The sequence below is a fragment of the Sorex fumeus genome, unplaced genomic scaffold (genome assembly GCF_029834395.1).
Source record: "Sorex fumeus unplaced genomic scaffold, SorFum_2.1 ptg000080l, whole genome shotgun sequence".
Classification (NCBI taxonomy): Eukaryota; Metazoa; Chordata; class Mammalia; order Eulipotyphla; family Soricidae; genus Sorex; species Sorex fumeus.
Genome location: NW_026606137.1, coordinates 3,622,601 through 3,635,894, shown reverse-complemented (window position 1 = coordinate 3,635,894; position 13,294 = coordinate 3,622,601). Strand labels below are relative to the sequence as shown.

General features: G+C 38.6%; 1 protein-coding gene and 1 pseudogene across 1 annotated transcript in view; both read left to right on the top strand.

Moving 5' to 3' along the window:
- The window catches only part of PKHD1 (PKHD1 ciliary IPT domain containing fibrocystin/polyductin), a 579,380-nt gene that overhangs the window by 273,331 nt on the left and 292,755 nt on the right, over positions 1-13,294 (top strand). Inside the window, exon 45 of the mRNA XM_056130637.1 lies at positions 6,052-6,186. Coding sequence (XP_055986612.1) covers positions 6,052-6,186 — 135 coding nt within the window. The remainder of the gene's footprint in view (positions 1-6,051; positions 6,187-13,294) is intronic.
- LOC130038843 (uncharacterized) lies at positions 11,994-12,143 on the top strand (annotated as a pseudogene).

Below are 13,294 nucleotides of genomic sequence, written 5' to 3'. Positions count from 1 at the left end.
GGTCAGAGATTACAATGCATTTGGCTCCTGAGATTAGTCCCTCCAATGACCATTTGACTAAATTTTATTGGTGAATGATATTTTAAAAAAGTACTCTCTCTAAAGAAGGACCATTTAGCATCTTTTGGAAGTAGCTAATATGTCAGTACAGAGTATGCTAGCTGTTACAGGTTAAAAAACACAAATATTAATCACATATGATGAACAACATATGATGAACATACGATGAACAACATATCATATGTTCAACATATGATGAACAACATATGATGAATCACATATGATGAATCACATAGGCTGAAGCGATAGCACAGCGGTAGGGCATTTGCCTTGCACGTGGCCGACCTGGCTGACCTGTGTTCGATTCCTCCGCCCCTCTCGGAGAGCCCGGCAAGCTACCGAGAGTATCTCGCCCACACAGCAGAGCCTGGCAAGCTCCCTGTGATGTATTCGATATGCCAGACACAGTAACAACAAGTCTCACGATGGAGATGTTACTGGTCCCGCTTGAGCAAATCGATGAACAACGGGAGGACCGTGACTGTGATGATGAACAACAAAAAGCATTTAATAGCATTTGTCATTGGTGACAAGTTTCTTATTTGATTTTCCTTTTTTGTTTCTATTTTCTAAAAATGGAGATACAGATTTACACAACTGTACATGTGTTAGCAGCACAATTTCGTTCTCCATCAAAGCATACCATAGCACAATCATCTTCAAAGCGTCGATCTATTTCTACCTCAGTCCATTGGATCTACTCCCCTCTTTAACTCCTCTCTAGCGTTTACCTCTAGTACTGACAACACTGTAGTCTGATCCAAGTATTTGTGTCTGTTAGTTTCGTTTCCATGCTTGGATTCCCTATACCTCCTAGCATATGAGTAAGACCATCTAATATTTCCACTTTCTCATTTCTCTCTTAATTTTTTTCTTTTTGTTTTTGAGTTATACCCAGGGGGTATTCAGGGGTTAGTCCTGTTCTGCACTCAGGTATCTCTCCTGGCAGGCTTGGGGGACTATATGAAATGCCAGGGATCATCTAATAAAGGGTTGATATTCAGTGCCTGAGAACAGATGACTGGTTAAAGAAACTTGGTACAACTACACAATGGAGTACTATGTAGCTGTTAGAAAAGATGAAGTCATGAAATTTACGTACAAGTGTTACTACATGGACAGTTCTTATTCTTTTTTTTTTTTTGGTAGGAGTACTGCTATTTATTCAGCCACTGATAAGCTGATTGAATTGGGCATGAGCTCCACCTTAATTTTTTATTTATTTATTTTTCTTCTTTTTATATTTATTTATTGAATCACTGTGGGAAAAGTTACTAAGCTTTCAGCTTTAAGTCTCGGTCATACAATGATCAAACACCTTTCCCTTCACCAGTGCAGAAACCCAGAATTGTGGCCGTGTGACATTATATGATTCTCATAACCAGCTATAGAAAACAAAATATTTCACAATTCTTTTTCAGCAATTCTGATTGTTAGGGGGAGAATTCTAGACAGTTTTTATTCTTGAAATCATACCATTCGTAGTTTTGTAATGTAAGCAGTTATCTATGCTTATTTTTTTTTAAAAAAGTACATAGTGGAGGGGCGTGAAGCAGGGCTATGGTGCCGCCAGCAGGTCAACCTGTACTTGTGAGTGCATCAGCAGCCTGATGGTGCCTTCGGGCTTCCTGATACCCCAAAATTCCCGCTGTACCTTTGGGTGGACAAACAAACTTGAGGCCAAGTTTATCAAGAAATTAAATGGCCAAAAGTTAAGTCTGTGGGAGCCACACCCACAAACCGTGTCCTACTGAACTATACAAACTCATTCATTGGCCTTATTTCAGAGACCCATAAATCTCAAAAGATATCATAAACCACAGTTAGGACCTGCAGCATGGCATGCTATGGGCAAGCGGGCATGCCCTGCAGGGCATATGCTAAGAGTTTATTTCTCTGAAAAAAAATGGAAACAAGGGCCATGATTCAGAGATACACAAAAGAATCTCTGAACAGAGAAGCTTGATGTAGAGATGACTTCAGACTTTAAGCCAGGCTAACTTCACCGGGGTGACTCACTACCCCCTGAAAACTCTGGCGGCTGCCAACTTCCCAAACCCAATTAGAAGTACAGAAACATGGGTACAGTGACAACAAACTCCAGGGCTCAAAGGATGGGGGCTGGGTTGGTCTCTCTCAAAGGATGGGGGCTGGGTTGGTCTCTCTCAAAGGATGGGGGCTGGGTTGGTCTCTCTCAAAGGATGGGGGATAGGTTGGTCTCTCTTCCCGGTCCCCCATGGGACCCTGGAGGTCACTCCCACAAACTGCCTCCACATGCTACTTAAACTCCTTAATGGCCATGATCCAGAAACACACAAAAGAATCTTGGGGGCTGGAACAATAGCACAGCCGGTAGGGTGTTTGCCTTGTACACGGCCGACCTGGGTTCAATTTCCAGCATCCCATATGGTCCCCCGAGCACCACCAGGAGTAATTCCTGAGTGCATGAACCAGGAGTAATTCCTGTGCATCGCCATGTGTGACCCAAAAAGGAAAAAAAAGGAATATTGGAACTGAGCAGCTCTCTGCAGAGATTTCTCCAGAGCCTGGAGCGATAGCACGGCGGGTAGGGCGTTCGCCTTACACGCGACCAACATGGCCGACCCGAGTTCGATTCCTCCACCCCTCTCGGAGAGCCCGGCAAGCTACCGAGAGTATTGGATATGCCAGACACAGTAACAACAAAGTCTCCAATGGAGACGTTACTCCAGAGCCTAATTATCTAAAATTTTAGAATTCCAAGAGCACATGTCCACTCTCACGGCTGTGCGACATCTTATGCTATTCATAACAAGCAACGCAAAAGAGTAAGGGGAAGATTATCTGCCATAGAGGCAGGGGTAAGGGTGGGATGGGGGGTACTGGGATTCTCAGTGGTGGAAGATATGTACTGGTGGAGGATTGGGTGTTTGATCATTATATGACTGAAACTCAAACAGGAAAGCTTTGTAACTGTATCTCACGGTGATTCAATAAAAAAATTAAATTAACATTATAAATAAAAAAAAGTATTGTGGAGTTCATGCCCAATTCAATTAGCTTAATCATTGGCTGAATAAATAGCAGTACTCCTACATTAAACAAAAAAGTACATGGTCATCTAAATTCTCAAATATTCCACTTCTTAATTGTGTCTCCTTGGGGAAAAAAATCCCCTCATCTGCCTTATAAGGTGGCACTGGTAATAGTATATAAAGAAAAATATCCTTAGAGAGTTAAATCAGCGGGTAGGGCGTTCGCCTTACACGCGGCCAACATGGCCGACCCGAGTTCGATTCCTCTGCCCCTCTCGGAGAGCCCGGCAAGCTGCTGAGAGTATTGGATATGCCAGACACAGTAACAACAAAGTCTCCAATGGAGACGTTACTGGGCCCGCTCGAGCAAATCGACGATCAACGGGAGGGCCTTTACCTTACTTTACCTATCCTTAGAGAGTTAAATAAATGCCTGCATATGAAGTGCCTAGTGGAGTACCTGGACATTAGTGGATATGCAGTTATCATTACCACAATTGTTAAGAAGCAGAATTGAAGGGTAAAGGATTAAAGTTGGTAATACTGTTTCCGGAAATGTAGCAGTGAGAAATGACATGTGTACCTTCAAATTATATATTGTATTCATATTGATAAAATTTCGTTATTACATATATCTCATTATATTTTTGTGATTAAGACATTACGTGACATAAATATTTAAACAGATTATTTCAGCTGGTATAATATCTACCATGTATCCTCAAAAGATATAAAAGATATTTGAATATCCTTTATAATAGTTTTGGCTAGTGTTCCTGGATATTTTCTCACTTAATGATCTTACTAACTTTTGGGGAAGTATATCATTATGTTTAATTTGTAGAAATAAATCTTTCTGGATCAGAGATTGTAAAATTTTTGGTAAGGTCAGTCATATAATACAGAGTTGTTGGACTACAACTCAGGTGATTTAGACCCTTTATGTCTATGTTAAGATAAAAATAATCTCCTTTTCTCACAATGTCTCACTAATGCAGAATGGTTTTTTGAGACGATAGAGAATTGAGAACATATTGTGAAACCATATTCATATCACAATCAGGGACATTTTATTATTGTGTGTGATAAATTAGCAGGTTCTCTAGCTAATGTTAGATGTTAGTTATTTTTGAATAAAAGTTTATTCGCTAAAATTTGAACATATCCCTGTCATTAAGTAACAACTCTTGTCAAATTATCAATTCAGATCATTATCTATTTTGTTTAAATAAACTTCTGTGTTTTTAAAGCCCCATAATTTTTTCAAAAGCTATTGGTGCTTACATATGGAAGGCATTAATTTTTAAAAATTTATGTATACGGATTTACTGACAGAAATGAACACAATACTAAAATAAGCTAAGGCTCTTTTTTTCTCACTTCTAGGTTCCATTTCTTTTTTTTCCTTTTTTTTTTTTATCAGTGAAACACCATAAGGTACAATTGTCGACTTACAATTTTTTTGTGCTTGGGTTTCGATTATACAATGATCAAACACCCATCCCTCCACCAGTGCCCATTCTCTACCACCGCGAATCCCAGTATCCCTCCCGCTCCCCATCCCACCCTGCCTCTGTGGCAGGGCATTCCCTTTTGTTCCCTCTCTTCTTTTGGGTGCTGTTTGATTTAACTCATAGAAGGTATTTTAAGAATGCAGATCTCATGGGGCTGGAGAGAAATCACAGCAGATAGGACACTTGTCTTGCACATGGTCACCTGGGTGTGATTCCTGGCATCTCATAAGGTCCCTGAGCACTGCCAGGAGTAATTCCTGAATGCAGATACAGGAGTGGCCCCTGGGCATTGCTGGATGTGGCCCCAAAACAGAACAACAGCATGAATGTAGATCTGATCCAGTTTAATGGATCAAAAGAGCCTACGTGAGGTTAAATTCTAGTCTTAATCTCTGCCCTGATTTAATTTTTAATATTTTTTGGTTTTGTATTTTTTTTTTTTGAGTCATGGCCAGCTTTGTTTAAGGTTTACTCCTGGCTCTTTGTTCAGAAATCACTCCTGGTAGGGTTCGGGGGACCACATGGGATGCCAGGGATCAAACTCAGATCCACCACTTGCCAAGCAAGCACCTTATCCACGGTCCTATCTCTTTGCTCCCTCTGCCATCAAGGTTATTAAGGATGGTTAAATTAGAGCCTAGGAGAGGTTTAATATCTTGCCCAAGATCACATGTTTAATATCAGAGCTAGGCGAAAAACGTATGTGTTTCTCAGTCCTATGGGATTATTTCAATTTTACTAAGCTATATTTTTCACATTTGATCTCTAGTTAGGCCCACTAATACAATTTGTCATAAATATATGTGCACATAACATAATATGGGCCCACCCAAAATGAATCTGTAGACAAATAAAATTGCTGATTTTATATTTGCAATTTTCTGACAATTTAAACCTACAGTCCTGAACTTCTTAAACTCTATGTCACAATCCAATATTGTGTTATGCAATTTTTATTTTTTTTGTTTTAAAATAAATTTCATCATGCCATATTACCAGCAGTAAATGTTTGATTTGTATAAATACTTTATAGAGTGTATATCTGGTACCATATAAACAGTTTCTTGGGTAAATGTAGTTTCTAGTGGAAAAGCTTTTAGAAGACCTGACTACACCAAGAAATCTAAACACTGAAGTTTATAGATGGTCAATTTTTTTTAATGTGAATTTTGTGTTATTTGTCAACATGAGTTTATTAATTAAACATGGGAAGAATATACATTGACCTTTTAAAAGTATGTGATAATGAAAATGAACAGTGCAGAGAAATGCAATAAAAGGGAACTAGTTTGCTGCCTGTGTGTCCTCATTGGGATGTGCGTACTAATAATGACAGACAAAAGTTCCCTCATTATAGTAAGGGAACACATTTACACTAAACCAATAATTAAAGAACTTAAAGGAAGTTTTAAGAAAACTTGGGCCTTAGACCTTTTGCTCTCACATACTTTTTTATTTTATAGATTTTTAGAAGTAGAAATCTGCATCTGAAAAACTTCCAAGTTTATGCATGTAGAGAGTTTGGAATTGAAATCTTAGAAAGTGAAGCAAATACTTCCATTACTGATAGCTTGTTGCTTGGTCATTTTGCCCAAAAGGTAAGTGCTTTGCTGTTTTTTTTTTCTTTTTCTTCTTTTGGTATCTACCAAAACAGAACTCTATGTGCTAGGCTTTCTGGTGATACAGGTATGTTTAATCACTGTTTTTTTTTAAGTGAATCTTATATTTAACTAGCATAAGTTGAAGGAGCTTTTATTTCTAGCCATGATTACAGTTATAATAAAATTCAAATATATAAAAGGGACTCATTGTTATGAAGCACATAAATCTTAACGGCCACGACTAGCCTGTAAAAGTCTTATCTGATTACCTTTGAAATTTTTAGCCATCACATTCAAGAATACCTATAAGGATCATGGAATTGTACAAGTCCATTTTGTCTTTCTGTATTTTTTTTTCTTCAGGTGTTTTTTGTTTTAATTTTAATTGAGTCACTGTGAGACACAATGTTAAAAAGCTGTTCATGATCGGGTTTCTGTCATACAATGTTCGAACACCCATCCCTCCGCCAGTGGACATTTACCACCACCAATGACCCCAGTTTCCCTCCGGTCACCTCCATTCCACTTTTCTTCTGTTTTTCTTCTCTCTCTCTCTCTCTCTCTCTCTCTCTCTCTCTCTCTCTCTCTCTCTCCTTTTGGGCATTATGGTTTGCAATACAGACACTGAGAGGTTATTATGTTTGTTTCGTTACCACTTTCAGCACGTCAGTTCTTATCCAGTGATCATTTCCCACTATCATTGCCATAGTGGATTCTTCTCTACTTCAACTGTACTCTCCCCTAGCACCTGAGAGGGGCTTCCAACTATGGACTAGTCCTCCTGACTGGTATTTCTGCTGTCCTTGGATGTTAGTCTCATACTCTATTTTATACTGCACAAATGAGTGCAGTGCAGTCATTCTGTTTGTCCCTCTTCTGACTCGTTTCACTCAGCATGTTACTCTCCATGTTCATCCATTTATAAGCAAATTTTGTTACTTCATTTTTGACCGCTGTATACTATTCTGTTATGTAGATGGATCATAGTTTCTTCACCCAGTCATCTGTTCTCTAGCGCTTAGGTCATTTCCAGATTCTGGCTATGGTGAATAGTGCTGCAATGAGCATAGGGGTGCAGATGGTGTTTCTGCTGTGTGTTTTTTCACCTGAGGTTATATTCCAGAAATGGTATTGCTGGGTCAGATAGAAACGCAATTTCTAGTTTTTTGAGGAAAGTCCATATTGTTTTCCAAATAAGCTGGACCAGTCGGAATGCCCACCAACAATGAAGGAGAGTCCCTTTCTCCCCACATCCATGCCAAAAATGGTTGTTTTGTTCTTTTGGATGTGTGCCAGACTCTTTGGTTTGAGATGGTATCCTCATTGTTGTTTTGAGTTGCATCTCCCTAATGATTAGCGATATAGAGCATTTTTCATGTGCCTTTCGGCTATTTGTATGTATTCTTTGAGGAAGTTTCTGTTCAATTCTTTCCCCCATTTTTTTGATGGGATTGAATGATTTTTTTCTTGTAAGGTATCAATATCTTCGATATTAACCCCTTATCTAAAATCAACATTGTTTATAAGACCCTAAATCTATTAGGATATGCCTTCAAGAGGTAGAAACATGTTAATATAAATTTACATTTTTATATTGACATGAGGTGTTCTTTTTTAAATGGGTTTCTGTAATATTTGCCTAAGTAGATGGCTTCTCTGTCACTGTATGATCAGGTTACTAGTATTTATAAAATGCCAAGAGACAATCTCATGTGAATTGTGCTTATTTTAATTAAAACAAGATTCTGGATGCCTTTGGAACTTTTTTGTAGTCTTCAGATCTGCAATGGTCCTCCAAAGTCATTTTTTAATAGAAGTATTTCACTCTGATTACCATCACATTATCACATAGCCACCTGGGGCCAGGAAGTAGTACCACAGTTAGACTGTACTCTCTCATGCAAAGCATGTGACCGATTCCTTGGGTTCAATTCCTGATGCCACATCTCCCCCAGTCATTGGTGGGTATAGCCCTGGAGGCCCAGGTACCACTGGGTGACCAGGTAATCTCTGCTGTTGCAGGACTGAGCACTATAGCATCCTTAAGTCCTTGCATTGAACTATTGGTTTAGTTACTTGAGAATCTGCTCAGGCCCCTGGATCTTTAAGTTTGGGGGATTCCCCCTGAAGTTCCCCTAAAAAATAAAGAAATAAAAAACAAAAGAAAATAAAACTCTCTCCCTTTTTATTTTTTACCTGAATTCTTTTGAGGTGGCCCAAGGAAATGAGTTGAATTCAACATTAGAAAATTTGTCTTGTGAGGGGTAGCTGAGAATGTGAATTCTGCCCCCTGAGCTTGCCCTAAAGGATGAGTGCAGAAGTATTAGTCAGAAATATTAGTCAGACATTGATTTTGCAGTCAAGTCCAGAGTGTGCCTCAGAGGATCAGGCCCGGAGAGAATTCACTGGTCACCACATTCCCAACAGCCGGTCATCTACCCTTCCTAAAGTTGTGTTTCCCTGATTCCTTTCCTTGTAAAGCCTCTTATGACTATGCAGGGAATAGGGATTTTTTGTTTGTTTGTTCATTTTGTTTATTTGTTTTTGGACCAAAGTTAGTGATACTCAAAGCTTTCTCCTAGCTCTGTTCTCAGGGATCACTCCTGACAGGGATCAGGATCCTTATAAGATGATTGGGATTTAACCCAGTCTGTTACAGGCAAGGCAAGCACTGTCCCCACTGTGCTATGGCTTCAGTCCCTAGATTCAACCTGCTTACTTGAGGACATGAACACTTCATCTTTCAACCTGCCTGCTTGCTGCAGTAAAACTCTCTCTCCACTGGACACAGTGTCTCTCCTTGGATTGATCTCAAATAGGAATGGAATCAGTTTCTTGGTTATACTTTCACCAGTTGAATTAAAGTTATAATTAAATATTTTTGTTCTTCCCTTGGAGATTGTAATAGATACAAATACTGATGCCAAAATTATTTTATTACCAAGTTACTTTTTTCTGATGTTTAACTCTCACCCTTTCTTGGTTAAAGCTTTATTGAATCATCTTTTTCAGGAGGGAAATACCTACCAAATTTTCCTCTCTCTGAAAGGACTACCAGATTGAGAGAAAATTTTCTTTGGACTAATTATAGTTTCACAGAGCGAAAGGGGCCAATTTTTAAATAGATTCTGTGATACTAGTGGCTCAAAGATCCTTATATTTCTCAGAAATGGCCTTAGAGAAGACAATAAAACCCACATGGCCATCCAGCTGAGTAACTGTCCTAGAAAATTAATGTCACTGCACCATAATTGAAGCTAAGTAGACATCAGAATTAATGTGAGAGTAACCTAAATTAAGATATAATTTAAGACAAAAGAGTGTTTATTATGAGATTAAAGAAAATATCACACCCCTTACTCACCAGGATTGCATCCAAATCATCACACCATATAACTTTCAAGCCAATTTGTATCTAAGTGTTGATTTAGTTATGACTGCTAAACTTATAAGCAGAACAATGGAGACTTTGGGAAGTGAAATAATAGTTTGTTATTGTAGACTGAGGATCACCTTAATATTTTCCCACTACTTGTCCAAGACTCACTCAGTCACTCATGGAGAATGGCTTTAGTAATGAGCAAATGTTTGTACCTACTCCTAATTTTCTTGAACTGTTTTCATAGGAAATTATCCTGAAAAAGTGTAGCAAAGGAAGACGCTTTGGTTACCTAAGTTTTGGGTATTGCTGTGGACCATACCTCCAATCTTCTGAAAATTGCATTGCATACTAAATCCTGCAGAAATCCTTGGGTTAAAAATAAAGAATGGGGAAAGAAATCCCTGTGAATTTTTATTTGTTTGTGTTTTGTTTTGTTTGGGGGCTACATCTGTGAGTGCTTAGAGGTTACTCCTGGTTCTGTGCTTAGGCTCTGGCTCTGGTGGTGCAAAGGGGAACCATAGAGGTACCGGATTAAACCCAGGTCCACAATATGCAATGTAAGCACCCTACCTGCTGTATTATCACTCTGGCCCCAAAACATGTGGATCTTAAACAGAGTGTTTCTCAGATCTATTTGGGAAATTCTATTTGCCATATGGAATTGTGTTGGTTGTTTATTTTGTAAAAAATACAGAATTCTTGATTAAGAAGTGCAGATTTTTTAAAATTTTATTTAAAAAATTTTTAATAGTGAGACATCATGATGTACAGTTGCAGACTTACACACTTTTGTGCTTGGGTTTCAATTATACAATGATCAAATACCCATCCCTCCACCGGTGCCCATTTCCCACCACCACGGATCCCAGTATCCCTCCCACCCCCCATCCCCCCCCATCCCACCCTGCCTCTGTGGCAGGGCATTCCCTTTGGTTCTCTCTCTCCTATTGGGTGTTGTGGTTTGCAAAAGAGGAAATGGGTGACAATCATGTTTAGTCTATAGTCTACTTTCAGCATGCTTCTCCGATCCTGGGAGAATCCTCCCAACACCCTTTATTTGGTGCTCCCTTTTCTATCTGAGCTCCCTTTCCCCCTAGCATGTGTGGTTGTCCTCCAAGCCATGGAATAAAATTCCTGGTACTGATCTCGGCCTTTCTTGGGTGTTAGTCTCCTATTTTGTTACTTTATGTTCCCCAGATGAATGCAGTCTTTCTATGTCTATCCCTTTCTTTCTGAGTCATTTCGCTTAACATGATACTTTCCATGTAGTACCACTTGTATGTAAATTTTGTGAAAGAAGTGCAGATTTTAACTTCTACCTTTCATGCCGGCCACTGCTTTGGAAGTACAGATTTTTCAGAAAATCTGACTTGTCCATTCTGACTTCCTGTCTATCTATCTACTGATCTGTAATCTTATATTAAATATTTATAGAATTGGTGGCAGACAATTTTCAGTGAGGCATATCCTAAAACAAAGAGTAGTTTCTGAAAAATTTTTTTATTAAAAGTAATTTTTTCCTTTAACACTGTATGTCCTTCTGGTCCCTGCACACCTAACATCACCTTTATGTTGAGTTGGGTAGAATAATTTTCAGTGAGGCATCTGTCATAATAATAATTGAAATGTACAATACCTATCACTAAAAATTCTAGTTTGGTTTATAGTTTGTTGTAGATATTGTCCTTACAGTCTATTAAATTAAAATCTCTTTCTACACTCTCAATAATGTCCTGATTGGGATGTAAATTATGATCACTCCATTTTGAGGAGTAACTGTAGAATGGTTATATTTGTTTTGCCTTGTAATTAATTAGAGCAGATGATACCACTTTAGAAATGATCATATTCAAACAGATGTTGAGGGGGTTACTCCATTCTTTCTTTTTTTTTTCTTAGGTCTAACTTCCCCTTTTCATTTGTGGATTTGTCTTACTCAATTTAGACCTTTCATTTTTTTGTTCTCTAAATTCTATTGTAAGACCCCTTCTCTACTCAATATACTTGCTCTCCCCGGGAGAAAACTCATTTTCTCTAGTGGTTTCAATTACCATCTACATGCTGATGTCTCCCATATATTTGCATTTATTTTTACCATCTTATTTGGTGTTTTCAGTTTGCAACCAGTTTCTTTCGACGCTTTTCTATTTTCTAAACTTGATTTGTGTCGCATTAAATAGTGTCTTTATGTTGCATATATATTTATTCACTTGAAATTTATATGTTTGTTTATAATCATTCCTTATTGCATCTAAAATTTTTACATTCCTGGTGGTCTGAATGAAGTCTAAATTATATAACCTGATTTAACTTTACGGGATCAATGCAAGGAGTTTTTATTTCTTCCTTTACCTTTTTTAAAAAATATTTCCTATCTCTAGTGTTTGTTCTATTTTTAATTTTTTAAAAAATAAATATTTCATTCGCTTCTCGGCCTTTTGGCTAAGATCAAGTGTAGTATCTGTTCTTATCAAATATTTCATAAAAATTTAAAATGTAGAGAGAAAAATACACAGATCACAAGAGAAGATCTGAGTTGATTTTCTAAAACTAACAAATCAGATCAGGAAAAAGGACATGCACACTTATTTTGAAGCTCCGTGTCTTTGGTCCCCTTCCTTCAATCCTTCTAACCCCCAGCCGAGGGGAACCATTATTCAGGCTTCATCAACAGAGATTACTTTCAAAGCTGTTTTGAATCTATACACATTGAATCTTAATACCACATAACTCTTTTGTGACTGGCTTCTTTGGCAAAGTATTATATCTGTAATATTCACAGATTTATTTATTTATTTACTTACTTACAGTAACTTATTCTCCCAATTGTTGAGGGAATACCTTTAATTTCATGAACCAAATTTTACGAAGCTACTTAAGTATTTTTGATCATTTCTTGTTCAGATGTCACTGCCAACAATGATATGATAAACTTTCTTCTGTGTCTTGGTGTTCATGTGCTTGCACTGCTGTTGGGTAATGCCAGATTGTTAATTATGGGTCAGGGGCGCTTCACTCCTCTTTGGTTATAATAAAAACAATGCTGAGAGTTTGCACTTGCACTAGCTATGTGAGAGAAGGGTTTCTTTGTCAATGGTGTGTTCCTCTTGTAGATTTTCTCGTGTCTTCCTAGTCATCTTCTTCTGGACTCTCATGTCTTCCTTTTTTTCCATGTTAATTCCTCATTTCATCAGAATATAGTCTATAGTATCCTCGATTCCTCCGCCCCTCTCGGAGAGCCCGGCAAGCTAACGAGAGGATCTCGCCCGCACGGCAGAGCCTGGCAAGCTCCCCGTGACATATTCGATATGCCAAACACAGTAACAACAAAGTCTCCAATGGAGACGTTACTGGGCCCGCTTGAGCAAATCGATGATCAACGGGAGGGACTTTACTTTACTTTACAAATGTGAAGATGGGGTTAGAGAGACATAGTAGAACAAATAAGGCATCCTATATGGTCCCCCAAGCACCTCCAGGAGTGATCCCTGAGCTCAGAGCTAGGAGTAAGCTCTGAGCACTGCTGGGTGTGACTCGAAAACCAAAAAAGTGACAGCTTGGGGCCAGAAAGATATTATTGCAGGAAAGTTGTTTGCTGTGCATGTGGCTGACCCGTGCTGGATCCCCTCCACCACATACAGTCTCCTGAGCACCATCAGGAGTGATTCCCAAGCACAGTCAGATTTTGGTCCAACCTCCATGGCTTCAGAGTAAAGGCTTTAT